Below are 21,407 nucleotides of genomic sequence, written 5' to 3' on the forward strand. Positions count from 1 at the left end.
GTCAGATTTTATTATGCCATTTTTTTTGTTATGTCACATTTTAAATGAAGAAAACCTTCGTGTTATTGTTAAATTGTGCTGACCTAAGGCTGCTTATTCTACCATATCAAAATGCATGTGAAAAACATTGTAAGCAATGCATAGTTACCATATTTCTCATACCATTAATAATTCATGGGTACACAGCCTTCTAATTTTGTTAACAAAGTGACTAGAATAGATTAAGATAGTCCATCATATTTGTATAAATTATTACTTTAAATAACTTTATGATCTTAGGTTCTCAACATACAAATTCATTACATCATGCAACTCAGTATCAGAAACTTCCTATATGCTATTTTGCATAATTACAATGCACTTTCTCCCACAGAAATAACTACCATCCTAAACTTTTGTTAATCATTGTTTTATCATTTTTTTTTAATTTTACCATGTAGTTTGAATACTAACCATGTTTTACCTTTTTTGCCCATTATATAAGCAAAATGTTGAAATATATTATTTTGCACTTCAATATTTTGCATTTATATATAGATGCTCCTCAACTTCTAATGGGATTCTGTTATAATATACTCATGATAAATTGAAAATACCATATATTGAAAATGCATTTAGTATACCTGACCTGTTGAATATTATAGTTTAGCAATACAGTGCTTGGTAGAGTACCAGTCCTTTGCTCACTGGCAGCTGCTCAGCGTGATACTCTCTTATGATGTATATGATGTAACACTAGCCTAGGAAAACATCAAAATTCAATATTTGAAGGCCAGTTTATACTGACTGTACTTTTCACACCATCATAATGTCAGAAAATATAACTCAAATCACTTTAAGTTGGTAATATATTTTCTCTCACAGGTTTTTTGAGATTCAACCTTCTGGATTGAAGCATCTCTAATATATTCATTTTCACCGCCATGAAATATTTTTGTTTATGAATATAATTAATTTATCTTTTCTATTGTTATTATTATGAATAAAGATGATATGAACATTCTTAAATGTGCCTCATGGTAAACATGTGCAAGAAATAATGTAGGATATGTACCTAGAAATGTGATTACCAGTTGGTAGGAATAGTTGAATAGAATCTATTAGGTAACTTAGAACTATTTCTCTAAAGTGGTTTTACAAATTAACAAAGAATTGATGTGAATGATAATCCCCCTCATTTTTTAAAAACATCTTTTCTAACATCTGGTTTGCCAAGAGTAGATTTTTGTTAATTGGTGAATATAGGATGTTATTTCTATGTGATTTTCAGTACGTATTTCCCTGACTTCAACAACATCATATCTATCATTTGTGTATTTTGGGGGCATTTCTGTCAAATGCCTTCTCGTGACTTTTGCTAATTTTTTTTTCTATTGGAATATTTTCTTTCAGAATTTGAAAGAAATACTTAGATATTTTGAAAAATTATTCTTTACAAGTTTCTCTATGTTAGAAATATTTTCTCCTAACAGATCTTTTATTTTCCATGTCTCTTTAATATTTTTTGATAAACAGAAAATGTTAATTATGATACATTTGATAGATCAATTGTTTTCTTTTCAGTAGCAATCTAATGTAAAATTATTAGGTGCTACAAGAGGCTGGTCTATAGACATTGTTACATTATGAAAATAGTACAACAGGAAACAAAGGATAGACACAGGAAACCACGACAGGCTAAGAACAAGTAATGAGATTGAATCAGTAATGAAGTTTCCCCTAAAAGAAAGGTGCAGGATCAGATGGCTTGATTGCTACATTTACCAAACCTTTGTAAAACTAAGCCCACATCTTCTAAAACTATTTCAAAGAATTGAAAGAGAGGGAACTCTTCCAAACTCACTCTACCAGTATAGCATTTTATCCATATTAAAAACAAAACAAAAAAACAAAAAACAAGAACACAACAACAACAAAAACTAAACACAAATATCTTAGATGGTCATAGGTATAAGAATCCCCACCCCCAAATACTATCAAATGGTACTCAATAGCACATTGAGAAAGTCATTCACTAGGATCAAGTGATGCTTTAACATCCACAGATCAACAAATAGACTTCCTCACACCAACAGAATGATCAGAATAATATTATCATCTCAACCAATGTAAAGACATATTCAGTAAAATAATGTCCCTACATGATTAAAACTCTAAACATACTACATATAGAAGACATTTGCTTTAACATAAACAACAATGACTATATATGCTAAATACCCAGTCAACATTATACTGAATACGCTAAAGCTGAAGGCCTTTTCTCTAAAACCTGGAACAAAACAAGAATGTCGACTCTCACCACTTTGTCAATATAGTATTTGAAGTCTTAGTGCAATTAGGCAAGGGAAAGAAATGAAAGGTATATAAACAAGAAAGGAAGAAGTTGAATTACCTCCTTCTACTGACAGTATGATTGATTCCATATTAAAAAAAAAATCTGAAGACTCCACTAAAAGACTATTAGAAATGATAAATGAATTTAGTAAAGATGTAGGATAAAAAAACCACATGTAAGAATTAGTAATCTTTTTATATACCAATAATAAATTGGCTGAGAAATAAATCTACAAACTCATTCAAAATAATTATGAAGAGAAATGAAATACATAGGAATAAATTTAACCAAGGAAGTGAAAGAACTCTATAATGAAAATCTCTGAACAATGAGTAGATACAAAAAAGAAAATAGGAAATAACTCCCATTTTCATAGATTGTAAGAAAAACCTTAAACATGCTGCCCAAAGCAATTTAAAATTCAAGCCCTATGAAAATACCAAGGATATTCTTCATTGAACTAGTGGAAAAAAGTCTAAAATTCATATGAAACCACCAAAGACCACAAATAGTCAAAGCAATATTGAAAACAACAGCACACACACACACACACACGCGCATACATGTGCGCATACAGACGTGCACATGTGTATGCTCACACTCACACACAAATGCTGAAAGCAACACAATACTAGATTTCAAGACATAACACTGATCCGTAGTAACCTAAACAGCATAGTACTTGTACACAGACACATAGACCAGTGGAAATAGAATAGAGATCCCAGAAATAATCCTACACAACTGACTGATTTTTGAGAAAGGTACCAAAAACAGAACTGGGAGAAAGGACAGTCTTTTAAAAAAAACTGGATATCCACATGTAGAAGACTGAAACTTGCCTCTATCTCTCAATTTCTATAAAAATCAACTCAGGATGGATCAAAGACCCAGGTATAAGAACTGAAACCATAAATTACTGGAAGAAAACATCAGCAAACACTTCCAGACATTTATATAGGCATTTTATTATATGACTCCAAATATACAGGAACCAAAAGCAAAAAAAGACAGATGAGGTTATATCAAACCAAAAACTTCTACATAGCAAAGGCAACTACCATGAACAGAATAGAAAAACACCCAACAGAGTGAGAGAAAATATTTGTAAGAAACTCAAAAATCTCAACAGCATAAAAACAAATAATCCAATTTTTAAAGTGGGCATATAGTCTGAACAGACATTTCTTAAAAGAAGCAATACAGATGGAAAACAAATACATGAAAAGAGGAGATCAAAATAATAATTGCAAATCATTAGAAATAGATGGACTATCGTTGAAAAGACAAAAATAAATGATTCTTCAAGGATGTGCAAATAAAGAACTCTAATGCATTGTTCATGGGAATGTTATTGAGTATAGTCATTATGGAGATTAGTATATGGGTTCCTTAAAGTAAATTAAAAAGAATGGATTTATCATATAATCCACCATCCCTCTTCCGCTTATATATCCAAATGAAATGAAATCGGCGTACTGAAGAGATACCTGCACTCCTGTGTTCACAGCAATCCTAATCAAAATTGCTAAGATACGGAGTCAAACTAGTGTTCCCAGAAAGATGAATGGACCAAGAAAATGTGCTACATATATGTAATGGAATATTATTCAAAAATAAAAAAAAAACCGAAATATTGTCATTTATAGGAAAATAGATAGAATTATAGAACATCATGTTAAGTGAAATAAGCCAGACTCAGAAAAAGACAAATACCACACATTCTCTCCAAAGCTAAAATAATCCAATTTGAACACTGTGATTACTGGAGGCTCAGCAGGGTGGAGGGGAGAAGGCGTAAAGGGAGGTTGGACAATAGGTCCCAGACACAGGTAGAAGGAATAAGTTGTAGTGTTGTTGCACAGGACAGGGGGAGGATTATAGTTCATAATAATCATAATATAGTTCATAATAAGCTGATATACAGTTTTGTGAAGATATAGAAGAGAGGAGCCTCAACTTCCTAACCATAAATGATGAGGGGAGGGAATGATAATTACCTTGATTTGATTGGTGCATGCTGTATACCTGGATTGAAATATCACACCGTGCCCCATTATATATAAAATTATTATGTTAATCAAATAGAAAAGCAAATTAAATTTAGTTTAAGAGTTTTGAAAATCCAGGTTCTTCTGCAGTCAATATTTTGAACAACACATACTTGTATGTTGGTACAGATCTTCAGGAAAATTCTTTTGAATTTTTACTCACAAGAAAGAGAAGTTTGACCATGTAAAGCAATATAATATTATATACTGATTCCTGAGATTATTTTACTGATATGACATGAAGGTTTTTGCAATGCTTTAAGCTACCACTAGGGTATTGACATCTTATCCCCACATGGTACTCCAGGAGTTGATGTTCAGGGTAGCACTGGAATTTGTTATAACAGTCTATATTTTCACTGAGGAGAGTACTAAGCACTCCCTAAATAAGAGCTGTTTTTCTTATTTTCATCATGATACTGAAGTGGTTAAAGGGTTTTCTATTTTAGTAAGTATTCTGACACATTTTTCAGTATCCTTAGAACATACTGCCTATAGCTTACATACATAAGTTTAAATACATGGTGAATAAAGAACAGATATTTCAAAATGAAGAATTAAAAAAAAACAAAAACTTACTCTTTTTCCAGGAGGACCTGGTGGGCCAGCCTCACCAGATGGACCAGGAGGACCCTATAAATAAATATAAATTACATATGAAAGACACCGTTAAAGAAATTGGAAATTTTCTTATGGATTATATAATTTCTCAAAACCTGTACTTAAATAGATCTTGCTTCCTCATTTCTACAAATCTATTTTTTCCTTAAAAAATTCAGCTTAATTTCAGATACCTAAACTTCCTCCAGATATCTACAAATGAAGTTGATAAATTCTTATGGTAATCTTCAAAGCTAAAGGAGAGTGAATCAGATTCCCTCTAGGTAAAACTCTGTCCTTTTAAAAAATGCTAATTTCTATTTGGCAAATATTCAACCAGTATACTAATTAATAGACTCATGCAATTAATAATTCTACTCATAATCACATAAATTTGTGAAACTATGAAGCTTTTACCTGTAAATTACTTATATAGCATTAGCATTGCTATGCCCAGGTATTCACAGTATGCTGAGATTTGATCCAGAAATCTCATCTACACGGCAGAAGCCTGCATCTCTGAGTGCAAATACCTTATGGATATGGTTCTAGAGACAAAATTGAGATAGGGCTGCAGTTATCTTCAGATGCTACTTAACTTAGTACCCACCCTATGTAGTCAAAGCACACACTGCCATTCACAAATTGAAAGATGAAAAACTAAAAAAAAACAGGTTTATATTATGCTAAGTTCAGTTAAGTTAGTAATTGAACAAATTCATGCTAATGATAAGTTACTAAGGAGGCTTTCTTCCTTTCAGTCTTATTTTTTTTTCAGACATAACCTTCTTAAGTTCATATATGAATCATGATCAGTGAAACTACAAAGCATGTACAACTGCAAGAATGGGATCCTAATTACAATAAGCTGTACTCCATGTATATGTAATATGTCAAAATACACTAAGCTGTACTCCATGTATATGTAATATGTCAAAATACACTCTACTGTCATGCATACCTAAAAAGAACAGATACAAAAATGATATCTTTATTTAACACAAATGAATGGATAACTGAATCTGATATAGTATGTCAAATCATTAGTATGCTGTGACTGTAGTTTTTATTATGAGGACTTTGATTATATTTTTGATACATCTCAAAGAGAAACACTTCTAAGATTAAACTGGAATTCAAATATTTCTTTTGGAAAAAAGTACACACAATGAGCTGTGCTTTTGAAAGGATGATCATTGCTTTAAAATAACTTGAGTGTGTAATGAGTAAGAAAAAATTTAATAGGCTTTCTTACCAGTTGACCAGGATCTCCATCTTCACCCTTGTCACCACCAACACTATCTTGACCCTATGATCAGGAAGAGAAAATGAATCCAGACATTTTTCACTACATTTCATTTTATCAGGGAAAAAAGGTTTAATAGACTATCTTAGTGTGTTCTTGAGATAAATTATCAGAGGGACAAATAAAATTACTATTACTTTTTTTTAGGACTGTGGTGCCTCTTACTCGCTCCATAAAGATAAATGAAACTGCTGTTATATGAGATTAAAAATATAGTATGCTTTTGATATAAGTCAAGGAAGAAGAGGCAGTTAGTGTGAAAGGCAAGTTCATCCTTTCACCAGGAACAGATATGGTGCAGTAGATGATCGGATTTGCATTATAAAAGAGACAGGGAAAAACAACAGCCCTGCAACTTTAGTAATAGGTAATCATAATCATATATGTAGAAATAATAATCTATAATAATAATATCACATGTATTTTCTTGTAGTTGTTTGTTTTCTTTCTTGTTCTGTCTTTGAAAGTCCATTTAAGTAATGAGGAATCTTCTTTATTAACAAGAGAAACACTGCGAACATCCCTACCAAAATCATTAGAATTTTTTTCCATAATACTTCCTGCAGGGCCAGGTTCCCCAGGAGGACCAGGATCTCCAGGAAAACCAACAGGACCCTAAAAGGAGGTTTTTGAAGAAAAATAAATAAATGAAAGAATATGAAAATTTGAAATTTAAAAGGGTAAAGTCAAGGCAAAGTCTAGGAGAATATTTCTTGTGCTGGAAAATTTCTTAAAAGTAAAATTAATTCAGAATGTTTATGAACATATGAAATGAAGAAAAGTCAGCTTCACTAGCCAGATTTCTAATATTTCTATAAAAAGTTCAAAAGTGAATCTGGCATAAATTCCACTTTAAAGGGAATTAAACTCACTCACCGGGTAACCCTTGGGGCCATCGTCACCTGGTGGCCCCTTAGCACCAGGAGGTCCAGCAGCACCAGGTGGACCAGCTTCTCCTTTTTCTCCCCTTTCTCCTTTGGGACCCTACATAACATAAGAAAATAGTTACTTTACAAGCTTTAAATCAATTTTTAACCTCAGCATATTAAGCACACAATTCTTTGCTGGGGGTTTTGTTTTGAACATCGTAAAAAGTATAACAGAATGTATCCAGTCAACGGCTATTAGTTGTAATGCTTTCACTTGGGCAAATATTATCTTTTCTCAACTTGTATATGAATGGAAATAGTCTAGGGTATGTGACGGTATTAAGCATTAAGCATTAAGCATTAAGTCTCTGCCTTTCTGATTGCTTTTAATGGGTTAGAAAGGGAAACTAAAAACCTAAATCATTACTGGTAGTTAAGTTACATTTCAAAATGCTTTAAAGAAATTTCCAAACAACTAACATCCTACATTGACAATAAGATGACACTTACACCTGAGCCTGCTTCTCCAGGAGGCCCTGGGTTCCCTGCTTCTCCAGGTTCACCCTATGAGGAAAAAAAAATTAAATAATCATTAGAGCAGAGAAATGACATCTTGCAGTTGTAAATCTGCCTTCAGTTATGATCATACATTTGAGAGTAATCACTCCATTATTTTATTGGTTAGAAAAAGACAAAGAAAAACTTGAATAACAGTAAGGAACTTTTTATATTAATAAATTCAGTATTTTTATTTTTCAGATGAGGAGACAGAACCACATAGGCTTGATATTACAATTCTCATGGGTTAATTATAGTCAGCACATCAAGTTAGCTTACCACCAAACAAATATGCATGCTTCCTAACAAATCATGTACTTGTATGCACCAATATTTACATTATAATCAATTTTATTGATTAAAAGTTTCAAATTGTTTCTAACTGAAATATGAATTCACTTTCTCTTTAACATAACAAATCGTCTAATAATTTGAGACTACATTATGAATCCTATAGGATATGGTTAATAGAGATCAAGAGAACACAGAAAAAAGATTATAATTATAAGGTATAGAAGGCATTTAGATACTAACTAAAACTGCTCCCTTTGAGAATACACTTGTAATAAATTTCATAGCATTTATGATCTCATTTAGATATGGATGGCTATTTTCTAGCTTACTAGAATAATAAATAAATCTCTAGACATGTAGATTTTAGCTATGAAAGCCTGTTGCTAATGCCTCACACAGAGAAATACATAAAAATATAACAACATGCTAAAGTGATCGTTTAAATAATACAATACATTCATGAACTGTATTTCCACTCATAATCATGGTGCTACCAACTCTGAAATCAGAGATCTTAGCAATTCTGAAGTGGGCTGTGTACGTCTAAATTGAAAAAGATACATGATGTCTAGTTTCCTTTAGTTTTAAACTCTGGTATTTCCAATATTTGTAGCACAAACTCCATGCTTCTCAATGGTTTCAAGGGTAGAAAATTAAATGTAAGCACAGAGGAAACTATTTTGTGTACAAAATTCTCACTCTTTGAGAATATATATATTTTAACTCCTTATGTTATCTGCATAATTGTGGAAGACATCAAGTATTTCAAGAAATTTATCAGTAGTAGTTAGTGTGTGTAAATTTTCAACTCTCAAGGTGAATAGCAAGTATTTCCAGAATTTTGGATAAACCTTACAAGTAAAATATTACATTTGTATTATTTATGAAGAAAGAAATTGTTGTGCTATCTCAGTCTAATGGATTGATATATAATAGTAATATTTTTATGAGCTGGTTATTCATACCTTTGAATGGAAACAAGTAGTTTGCAATTCAAATCAACTATAAAATGCTCATGTTAAATATTTTATATATGGTATACATATAATATTTATTTAGAATATAGAAAATATGTTGGTCCTGTACAAAATGTTTTCTTATGTGTCATATTAAGCTAGGGCAATAATGCAGAGGTGGCAATTAGCGGTCAAATTACTATAGGTTTTTAAATCCCTGTCAACTGTAAAGTTAAACATATTCTATAAGCCTTCTTCCATTTTTTTAAATATAGAAAATGAAAGGCAGTGAAGAGATGGTTTTAAATAATTTTTAATATTTAAGGATGATCTTTTAAATTATAAAGTCAAATTTAAGAACAATACATTAATATTAATTTGTCCAGAAACACATATGAAAATTACCTTTATTGTGCAAGTATGCACAATATATATATAGCAATTCCATAAGATGTAATTAATATTTTCTAGAAATACCTCAGTTCCAATTTTTGAAAGTGGGCAGGACAAAATTACAAATGAATAAAATGATGCCACAGGGAACATATCAACAAGATTACAAAATACTGATTCTAAAGAATAATACTTGATGTAAGTATATGATAGAGAACTGGTATATGATAAAGTGTTAGCTTATGAAAGTGTAATGTCTTATAACCTTTTTACCTCATTCTATATAATTCTTGCTTGTATGTTCAGAGCTATAGACATATTAAATATTAAGAAAATATCCTCTTTTGAGGGAATTATTAAAGTTTAGAAGTTATTTATGGTAAATATACATTACATGTACATGTTAAATATGTTTACCCAAAGGACACAATGACTAAAGACACTGCCTTCTTCTATTTTTCATTTTTAATGACTGAAAATAAAGTTTCCAAAATATAAATGAGGATATGTTCAACCAGAATGAAAGATGATGTCAGAAATCTATAATATATAGCAGATTCTAAAAATAAAAAAAATAAATAAATAAGATTAAAGTGTTTTATTTCTATACTGTTTGGTGTCACATAGAAAATGAAATATCATAAAAGAACAAAATTAGAACTTTCTTTTGTCATATAACAAATTTCAAATCAGGTACATTTAAAACATAAAAATCAAATCACCAACTAGAGTGAATCATTCTCATAAAACTCATAGTTGGTAAGGTGCTACCACAGAGGCTTTAAACAAAATGGAAACAGTGTGGGATTTCCTTGGAACTCCAAACATCAGTGTCTATCTGTAAGAGTTTCACAGAAGAAAAAGCATAAAAGAAGCCAATGAGGAACTTAAAACTATTCCCCTGTATTTGAAACTTTAGGAAACAAGCTGAAACAGCTGAGTGGAACACTACTAGAAAGCATTAGAACCAAAAAGGGATAGTGTAACAAAGAAAAGGGTCAAGGCTGATGTCATTGATCTGATACACAAGTATCCACAAATCAGCATTGTCTTAAGCTTTTCCTCCTAGGACAACTGACCTCAATGACAAATGCTCTTTCAATCCCACCCTCCAACCACCAGAACAACTTAAACACTCGACTTTCAATTTCAAAATATAAAAAAGATATCCAAATAAACTACACCATTGATGCACTAACACAAAATTTGCCAATGAAGTAATTAATGTACTGGAATAGTCACATAAATTTTCTAAAGTAAACATCAAAATAACACATTCTGTTATTACATTTTATTTCTGAGCTTCAAATTCTTTTTTGATTTTTTTTTTAGTTGTAGATGGACATAATACCTTGATTTACTTATCTTTATTTGGTGCTGAGGATCAAAGCCAGTGCTTCACACATGAAAGGCAAATGCTCTACCACTGAGCCACAACCCCAGCACTTTCAAATTCTTTAATTAAAAATCAATGAATTTCTTTAAATAATTCAGTACAAGATAAAATGTGTCAAGACTTGAGGTCAAGGAGCAGAATCACTTCTTTCCTTTTGGTACCAGGAATTGAACCCAGGGCACTTAGCCACTGAGCCACATCCTCAGTCATTGTATTTTTTATTTTAAGACAGGATCTCACTAAAATTGCTTAATGCATTGCTAAGTTGCCAAGGCTATCTTCAAACTTGTGATCCTCCCGCCTCAGCCTCCTAAGCCATTGTTATTATAGACAAGCAGAATCACTTTTAAAAGTTTGGCATAAATCTGATATCTTTAAATAATCATCAAATTCAGGAAAAATTTAAATTTTTTACCATATAATATTTTCTGCTATGAAATACAATTCTTTCCTCAAAACTGGTAAATAATTTATTTTTTAAATCAAGAAAATACCAATGATAATTTTCTTCATAATTCTATTAAGAAGTGAGCATGAATACAAATTTTTTAAAAAATCAGTGAATCATTTTGACATTTTCATAAAAGAAGAGAAAATTATTAAAATGAAATCATGTTCATCAGAAAAGGAAGCTATTCCAAACCTGGATGTTTTGGCATATGCTAACTATTTTGAAAAGTGCCAAAGACAGGTCATATTATTAGTAATGAAAATATAACTCAAAACATGACAAAATCAATGACTAATTCTTTTGTGTCATGAACATTTCTATTTCCCTTTTAAGTCAGTTACGTTGAACAATCTCTTCTATGTTCAGTCCTATGACTATCTAGAGACTGAACTCCCATCAGAAATTCATGGAGTGGAGTATCATATTTTCAAATGAAAAAACTTTGATGAAATTACTGAAGATTTTTTAGTTTCAGCTTTCCAGCTCTCAAAGGTGGATAATGATGACACCATCATTATGAAGTTGTTGCATTGATTAAAGAAAATAACCCATGTACAGCATTCAGTACAATATCTGGCAATCAAAAACATGATATCTCAAAAGTACTTTAACTTTTAATGTGTTTAAGTACCAGAGTAGATGTCATGTAAGTCATATAACTATATGTAAAATACTTAAAGATCCCTTTAAATTAGAAGCACTTAATACAATATTATCAAAATATATAAAAGTATACAATATTATCAAAAGCTCTTACTTTCACCTATTTCAAATGGCATCTTACTAAATTTCTTACCTTTTCTCCAACACCACCAACTGAACCAACAGATCCTGGGGGTCCTTGTGGTCCCTTTAGTGTAGAAAAGGTAATACAGTTATCCTTATTCTTGTGTTGAAACATAAGTTCATAAATATATATCTAGTTTTTCTCAGAGACAGAAACATATGCTAGAATTTTGTTGTCAAATGTACTGACAGCAAATAATTTAATATAGCACATTGACTTTCAAATTCTCCAGAATTTCTAATGTAGAGCAGTAGTCTTTGCAGGTCTGATCATTCCAGTTGACACTTAGAACAAAATTTTGATCTCTCTACTCTGGAAGTCAGGTAAATTTTACAGGATGATTTTGTGGTAGATTAAAACTATGACTCTAGTTATGTATTACATAATCCATATGAAAAATACCCCCTTTATAAATGATTCATGGAACCATAGCAACCATATCTAAAGAGTAGTTTGCTACATATTGGATGCTGCTTGGAAGTTTTATTAACCAGCTATCTGAATCAGCAATGATTATTCCACATTTCTTCTACTTAATCTGGTTGTGGTCTTTAAAGAGAATAAAATCTAACATACAGGTATGAAATTACCAAAATTGTTTTCTCAAGAAAGTAAAAATCGGGGGCAATGTTGAAAGGAAAGAGCAATTATGAAATGTATTTATAACATTTCATTATAGATTTCAATTACTTTGGCAAATTATTTTCTTATCAAAATTAGTGCTTAATAAACAAATATATGCATTTCAAATTTTAGTTTAAGGTTTTAGGGCAGAAAGTCAGAATTAATAAATGTAGATCGTTATAAGTCATATCATGCTAATTACGACTGAATTCTTTATTAAATTTATAATTTGTTTCAAAGTATTACAAGAAAATCTCATTATCCATCAACAATTGCTAATTATACAAATCTGGTATGATTATTATTTATTTTATGCTGCTCCACATCAAAGTCCAAAGTTAAAGCCTAAGAAGCAACTAAAATACGGCATCTTTATAAAAGACATAAAGGTAAGAAAGTAACAACATATGAAGGCCAAACATGTATACAATATTATTCTGAGGTGAGAAATAAAGAAAAGGAGATATAGCTGAAATAATGATATCAATATTTAATGGCTGCAGATGGAGACAGAGTAGGAAAAAGGTGAGGGGTAAAACAGAAAGAACCATTGTCTTTAGGACTACTTTGTGCAGATCAATAAATTCTAATAAAGAAATTAGTAGTACACTAATCTTTCTTCTATTTCAATTTAATGTCCCCCTTCTAGTTTTCTTTTTCTCCCTGTCTTCCCCACCACCACCACTTATTTCGGACTAGCTTTCACAAATCAAAGAAAACATTAGACCTTTGATTTATCAGTCTGACTCATTTCACTTGGCATGATATTCTCCAGTTCCACCCATTTACCAGTTCCACCTATTCTTCTTCATGGCTGAGTAAAACTCCATTGTGTATATATACACACCGTTTTCTTTGTTGATTCATCTGTTGAGAGATACTTTGGTTTCATGGCTTGTCTATTGTGAACTGTGCTGCTATAAACACTGATGTGGCTGCATCCCTATAGTATACAGGACTGAAGAAAAAGGACAAGGGAGAGGGGATAGGATAAGGGAAGAACAGAGGAATGAATTTGACCTAACTTTCCTATGGACATATATGAATATCACTGTCATGTACAAACCCATGGTACTTACAACAGCAGCAAATACCTGAAAGTAAAAGTAAACAGCAGAAAGAACAGTAGACAGAAGCAAACAGGGCAAGGGAAGGAGGGAAGGAAAGAGGAAATACTGGGGACTGAAATAGAGCATCATATAATATATTCCAGGCTTTTATTATTGTGTCCAAATGAATCATAACATTATGTATAAATAAAAAGAACCAAAATTTTTTTAAAAATAAATTAACAGTGTGGAGATTCACAATAATCATCAAAAAGTAGAAAATACAAACTTACCATGGGGCCAACATCTCCATTTTCACCTTTTTCACCAGGTGGACCTGGTAGACCCTAGGAAAACATAGTACACAAATAAAAATCACTCAATACATCTTGTCAAAAGTCACGAATTAAGTATAAAGTAAGATAAATACATGGAAATTAAAATGCAGAAGCTAACATTTGTTAAAATACTTATAATGGAAGTTTTGCTCTCATGTGATAAAATCTTATACCTACATTTACAGATAAAATCTGTGCTTTGTTCAATATTATACTGTTCAATTTTCTTTACTATAACTAAGTACATCATATGATTTTGGAATTTATGAACACCTACCCATTTACTCTACCTTTTTAATGAACTGGATATAATAACATTGCCAGGGTACAAATCTTCTGAAAAATATTATCCCAGATTATTTCAGAATATCTCATCTAGGGGAGGTTTTTATAGATAGGTATCACTTTGAAAAACTCTTTTGTAAAATTGATATTTCAACATATCTTCAATATTATACATATCTTCTGAAGTCTGGGCCTGCTAATTCATCTCTGAATCTTAAAAAAATTCACATGACCATAAAAAATATAAATTTATACATTGTTTCCTCAAATTAATTTCCACTGTATCCATTTGCTTTAGGAGAAATTCTGTGTTACAGTATAAAACTAGAATAGGCTGGATTCAAATTTTACTTGACCATCTTTATGTGAAAATTATTTTACTTCTTCCATATCACTTACTCAATTAGCAGAAGAATTTATATTTTCTCTCTCTTATCACAACAGTACTTGTGTGTACTTGAATTGTATACCTATATACATGACTGTGTGACTCCTCTACATACTTATAATATTGGCCTACTTTTGGGCAGTGTCAATTATTTTCTTCCTTAGAACTGGCAGAGGCCAAACAAACAAAGAAACAAACAAAAACTAAGATCTCAATAAAATACTGCTGAATAAATGGTGAAAGCATGAAACCTAAGAAAGCAAACAAATCAAAAGAAACAAGCCAAAAAAAAAGTTTCTTGTAATGCTGTCTGTGAAATTGGAAATTCTCTATTATTTAAAATGTTTAATCTCAGGAAAAATAGCTACATAAACAAACTGATAGAATAGTATACTACTGTTAATTTGATACTAATATTCTAAACAAGAATACTATATATAATAATAAAGCCAAATACCAATGAAGATACATGGTATAAATTTAACTGTAGAATATGTATGTGAAATAGGTATAATAGTTGTTGGACAGAAATTTATGGTAAGTTTTCAATTGTAAGATTATAAATTATTTTCATTTTTAAACTTTTTGGTGATATAGTCATTTGTATAAAATATTTGCATTTCAAACATGGATTTGTTTGTTGTTTGTTTTGCTGTTTAGTGCTGGTGATCAATCTCAGGGCTTTACACATGGTAGGCAATCATGCTACCACTGACCTCTTCCTCCAGTATCCACAAAATTTATGTTTAATGTTTTTACTATGGTATTTCAGAAGTATTCTAACTAACAAAAAATATAAACAATGCTAAAGATCTAAATAAATGCTAGTATTTTAATAAAATGATTGATTTTGGTGCAGTACTGCCATGGTTGTAAATTATTTGACCCTGACCCACAATAATATTTACTTATAATCCTCACACATGCAAGCATGTGCAAAGTAGCTGAACCATGAATTTCAAAAGGCAATGTTCACCATTTTGATAGATAATGACCTTTGAAATTTTTATTCTATTTTACCATATCCTGTTCTATCTCATTTTTTAAATGCAGGTAATAACCCTGAAATTGTTTTTATGACCTGCTAATTCCACATGACCCGCAGGAAAGAGTACATTACTGAATATATCTGTAAACTTTTAAAATGTGGTATATATTCATTTTATGTGTAAAACTTAATTACTGACTTATAATGGCCAGATATACATATACTGATTTAATTAGTTTCCCTCAAACATTAGTAAGATATCTAAGAAAAGAGACTGCTATATGTGCTTTCTAAGCTGTTACCATGCTCTGAAGGCAGTGTCTAGAATTAATATTTAAGTTTTTTACAAAGAAGTAACCACGTATTGTTTCTTAGATAGTACTCTATGCAGAATCACCAGGGGCAGATTACTAAAATGTTAGATTCAAAGGTCGTCAACTTCAGACACTCCATTTCATTTATGCAGAAAGAACTTAAATACTTAAACATGCAAGTAAAGTTTAACACAGATGAAACAAATATTTCACTTTCAGACAATTTTCTTAAGAAGTATGTACTGCAACATAAATGTAAAGTTCTTAAAAACATTACAAATATTAAGTCACATTCTTTATCTTTAGTCCAAGTTTATATATAATTTTAATATATAGTACATTTGATTGAAAATCCCCATATTAAATGTTACATAAATATGTTAATAGTTTTTTGTCTCTTGCAAGTACATTTTATATTGTCATCTTATTTTAGGCTTATGATCAGTTCAACAGAAACCTCCAAATAAAAAAAATCAAAATATTTTAAATTAAGTTGTATTGTAATTTGAGTTAAGATATAATATTTTTATTGTTGAAATTAATAGAGATATAATAAGCAAAATTCTCTTTCAGCAAATAACTAAATGTGCTTAATGGCATTCTAGTGATAATCAGTTTTCATATGTCCTAACTTTCTCCTAGGGAGTGATTTATGCATGGAGAGGTTCTATTGTAGGGTTTGTGAATTTAAAATCATCTGCCACTTCAGTGAAACACCAAAAATGAATTTAGGTCAAAAACTCTCTCTCTGAAACACACACACACAAAAACAAACAAACAAACAAACAAACAAACAACAAAAAAACCCACTCTCTTTCTCTTCATATGCAGATAAACAATAAATATCAAATTAAGTAATTTTATTCAATGTCTATTGTGATTGCTCCTAACTCTATGAAGAATCAATTAAAGGATAGATGTAATTGTGTACATATTAACTACATTAGCATTTTTTCAATATCCCTATTTAAAGATGTAGTTATGGGACAATATGAACAATTTTTTAATAAATTGATTTCTTGAGTCATCCTCACCAAGGAACACTTTTTTCTTATTTCATGAAAAAGGTGATAATTTCTATTGAAGCACATAATGGCAATTTTATAAATATAAACTACAAGGCAATTTTTTTTAACCATGAGAGCACAAGTTCCTAAATTACAACCTTACAGAATTCAGAGTAATCACATACATGACAAAAACAGAAATTGAATAGTAACACGTCCATTGGTGATCTTGTTTTAATGCTTTCTTGTTTTCAAATATGTGTACTTCTCACACATACTGTAAGTAGTACTCATGACTATTTATTTACAACTATAAAAATGTCAAATACAGGGATTCCCACCTCTTGGGTCCCCTTCTTCCTCCGGGAGATGTCTTTTCTGCTGTCCTTTAATAAACTTCTAATTTCTACTCTGACCTTGCCTTGGCGTGTGCTTTCTGGTGTTATTCTTCAACATTGGGGAAGCAAGAACTCGTCACCGGTCAACAGCGGTTTCATATTGGAGGTCCCATACCGAGATTCTACACCGAGGTAAGTGCACGCACCCCATGTCTGTTTGAGGTGCATCTTTCTCTCTCTTTCTCTCTGGAGGGTAACGTGGGCACCCGACGGCTACTTAAACGCAACTAGTGCAGCCGCCACTCTTCAAGACTCGGGTGAGAGGTTTCTCGGCCTAGGCAGCTCTTAATCACCTGTTCAATACAGAGCAGGCATGTTGGGTTCTGCCAAAGCCGCTTCCAACTTTTCTGTCTGGGCCCGGAGAGCAATTGGCGTGAGTACACGGTGTCCCGAATTCCGATCTGCCTCGGATGCGTGGAGGTGGGGGAAGGAGTTTGGAACAACTGCGGAATTCTGGTCTGGGCTACTCTCAGACAATTCTTAAGGTTTCATTCTCTTGAGCCTCCTCCTGACAGCCCCCAGGGGTATCATCTACATGAATGGAACTGAGGGAAAGCCCCAATCACATTTGCCTCCGTATGGGCTACGCAACACTCCAAACCCCGCATCCAATCCCTCCTGGATGCTCCCCTTCCTTTGCAGGTCAGAAATGTTAGCAATTCGGGTTGAGACTGAGAAAGGCATGAGATAATTAGTAAAATCTGCCTAGGTTCCCTAAGGTGCATAGGTAACTTTCAATAGTCTGTTTTACCGCCCAATGTTTAAAATGGGCTGTGTTCTCTTTAAGCTGCTAGAGAGGCATTTTTAGAATCAACTCCTCAGGTAATCTGCTAGTCTACAGAGCAAAGGCAACAAAAGAGAACATGTTTCTCTTTTCCAATGGGTTTTTAGTGGCCAGGAGGATACAGTAATGCCCTAATGTCTGAATCCTCCCAGGGTCTCTGGCACAGGGCAAACTGAGACCCTAACACTTTGCTAAAGGGGACCAGAAACCCCTTGGCAAAGCAAGGTGAGAGACGGGTTTTCTGGACCGTTTAGGAAGCTCAAACCTAGGGAGACGTCCCTAATGAGAACAGTTTTCTCTGGCGCAGCAGCGTGGGCGCCTGAGTCCTGTTTTCTTCTCACTCAGACGGGAGCTTCTCTCTCTCCAATACGCCAGGTGCACCACTAGCCTGCGTATTGAAAAATTGGGACAGTTTGATAAAATTTACAAAAAGGAAATGGTGTGAGGTGCTGTATGTTCAGATTTTCGTTGCTCTAAGGGAAAATCCTAAATTATGCCAACAGTGTAAAGTAGACTTAGCTATGATATCTGCTATGAAGAGAGAAAATCTTGGACTCACTGAGAAAAAATCAAGAGAGAAATTTCAGCCGATCAAAGTACATACCCTCTTCCCCCTTCAAGACCTAAGGCAGATAAAAACTGACTCTACTGGAAAAGTTAGGAGATATGCCAGATTGCCTGGGATTGGGTCTATCCAAAGGAGCTAATCCTATAAGTAAAGGGGAGACTGAGGATTTCCCAGCAGCTGCCAGAGCCACCTTCGCTCTGGGGAAATTCCTCATTCCTTCCCTGCGCTGTAAGGATTACTCCACCTGAATGCAGTAAAGTCAGTCACACTGAGACCCTTGATTTTACACCTATAGTTGCCCCTATGTGAAAACATCTGGTCCACTCATGGGGAAATCTATGGTGCCACTGATAGGAGTCATAATTAAATGGAAGTTCAAAACCTGGAGAGATATTTTCTTATCTAGTTGTCTGATTGTTTCTTGGGGATAATCTAGGCTAAATGTGTGCCTAAAAGATGATGTTTCATTGTAACATCTGGTATCTAAATGAGTTTGAAGCATTGCACAATCTTGCAGTTAAAAATTAGGGTTAGGTAATTGTTTAGTTTGATTTCAGATAATTCATGCCAGAGAACTTAGATACTTAGGATAGAAAATTAAAAGAACTCTACTTCCAAGTTGGCAAGTAACTCCCAATCATTCAGTCTTATTTTTTCATCAATTTTGAACTGGGTAGCCTGAAAAGATTTCACTAGGTGTACCAGTGCATTAATTTGGGCAAGGATAGTAAATTATGATTTGGTATCTGTTCCCCTTAGTGTGTAAGATTCAGGAAAAGAAAATGTTGGATTGGGACGTTGGTCTGGCTTATTGAAATAACATTGAATAGCAACAGTCTTGGAAATTTTTAAAGCTTAATTTTGGATATACATGGTAGTGTGTAGTTCTCTTTTAAAATTTTTTCAGGTGATTTAATGTAACTTAATACTACTTTAGAAACTTCAGAACAAAGAAAGTGGCTTAATGATCCTGAAGGGATCTCTTCTGATGGTAGCTTTATATTATTAAGCAAGATCCTATTTTCAGTTTTGTGTGAGCACGTTTTTCTAGTGTAGAAAGTTGTAAAGGTATGAAATTTTATAAATTGTATCTTAAACTTGTATCATAATTTTCAACATCCAAACCTGGAAATTGTGACTTATGGATAAAATGCCTTAGGAATGAGGTTTGTGCTCAAAATTCCAGTTTTCCCAGTTTCTTCCAGACCTCAGCCAGGACTTAAATTGATATGCAAATAGAAGAAGCCTGGAGCACTCAGTAGGAGACAGATCTGAGACCCAAGAAAAAAAAAAGGGGGGTAAAAGTGTCTTTTTATGGGAACTCAAACTAGATTAAACCAAAGAGTAATTACAGGCCGGTCAATTTTTTTTCTAGGACTTTTGCTTTTTCTTAGATTTTTGTATTATTTTTGAGCTCATGATTTTGGTCCTACAGACAAGTTAACATTTTTCTGATAAGTTCTATTTTTGATCAACTATGGAGTTTTAAAACATTGCAATGAGATTTCACCTGAGAAAGCAACAAGGCTTTTACTATTGTGTTGTGTTACACTTGTGTTACATGTTGTATGTCAGTATGTCTGTATGTGTGTATGTATGTTCATATATCATGCAGTGATATGCCAATTGACAGATGAGGAGCGCTCATGAAAAATTTTAAAAATGGATCCAAATATCTTTGATTCACGTGATTCAAATGGCTCAATTTAAATTAGACCACTCATCACTCAAATGGCCCTCCAGTCTATTACTTCTCAATCAGACTTCTATCATGGACCCACTCGATAGACCCGATTTTTAAAGGGGGACTCCAAACTGCTTGCCCCACACCGTCCCTTTTCAGCCTGAAGAAGCCAGAGAGATTTTCTTCGCCCCCCTTCCTTACAGCAGTAAGGAGTTCCCAAATTAGAGGGGGGAATGAAGCCAGATTTAAAGTTAGGTAGTCAGTGTAGTGAGGTAAACCGGGTCTAATATCGAGTGAAATCTAAAATGGAGGCCATGCTGGGAATGACTCAGGGAAAACCGCAGGACAACTCATGGAATGTTAATGAAGTCCTGAAAAGGCCCTAGGCCAAAGTCCACCTCAAAGAAATGTTAAAGGAGCCCAGGAAACAGCCCCAACAGACTTGAAGATAGCCCATCCCAAAAGGTGATAATTAAGCCCACCTGTAGGCCTCCAACCTACATTCCATCACTGAAAGAACTATAAAAAGGGGAAAGAACAGCCCTTCCACGGATTCCCACCTCTTGGGTCCCCTTCTTCCTCCGGGAGAAGTCTTTTCTGCTGTCCTTTAATAAACTTCTAATTTCTACTCAAAAAAAAAATGTCAAATACAAATATGAAAGTAAAGCTTTGTACTTTTCAAGCATAAAAAAATTTTGTCATTAAAATGAAGCATATAATTAGAATATCATGTTAACGAGTAAAAAAACCCCTATTTTAACCATAATAATTACATTAAAATTATTATGTGACAAGATGTAATTTGTACAATTATGTACATAACAAGCTATTTAATACCAAAATCCAATACTTTTACGATTTTATTTAGGAAAATAAAGATGATTAAATATATACAAATTTCACTTGCATATACTTTTTTATGACTTCACAAATTCTAAGGTACGGTAAGCCAGATTACTTAATGTATCATTTCTAATATTG

At 32.7% G+C, this 21,407-nt stretch overlaps 1 protein-coding gene across 1 annotated transcript in view; it reads right to left on the bottom strand.

Moving 5' to 3' along the window:
• Positions 1 to 21,407, bottom strand: part of LOC143640001 (uncharacterized) — a 141,157-nt gene that overhangs the window by 24,350 nt on the left and 95,400 nt on the right. The window contains 7 exon segments of the mRNA XM_077107990.1: positions 4,969 to 5,022; positions 6,245 to 6,299; positions 6,858 to 6,910; positions 7,172 to 7,279; positions 7,675 to 7,728; positions 12,009 to 12,062; positions 13,966 to 14,019. Of these exon segments, the coding sequence (XP_076964105.1) occupies positions 4,969 to 5,022; positions 6,245 to 6,299; positions 6,858 to 6,910; positions 7,172 to 7,279; positions 7,675 to 7,728; positions 12,009 to 12,062; positions 13,966 to 14,019 (432 nt within the window).

Source organism: Callospermophilus lateralis, unplaced genomic scaffold (genome assembly GCF_048772815.1).
Source record: "Callospermophilus lateralis isolate mCalLat2 unplaced genomic scaffold, mCalLat2.hap1 Scaffold_105, whole genome shotgun sequence".
Classification (NCBI taxonomy): Eukaryota; Metazoa; Chordata; class Mammalia; order Rodentia; family Sciuridae; genus Callospermophilus; species Callospermophilus lateralis.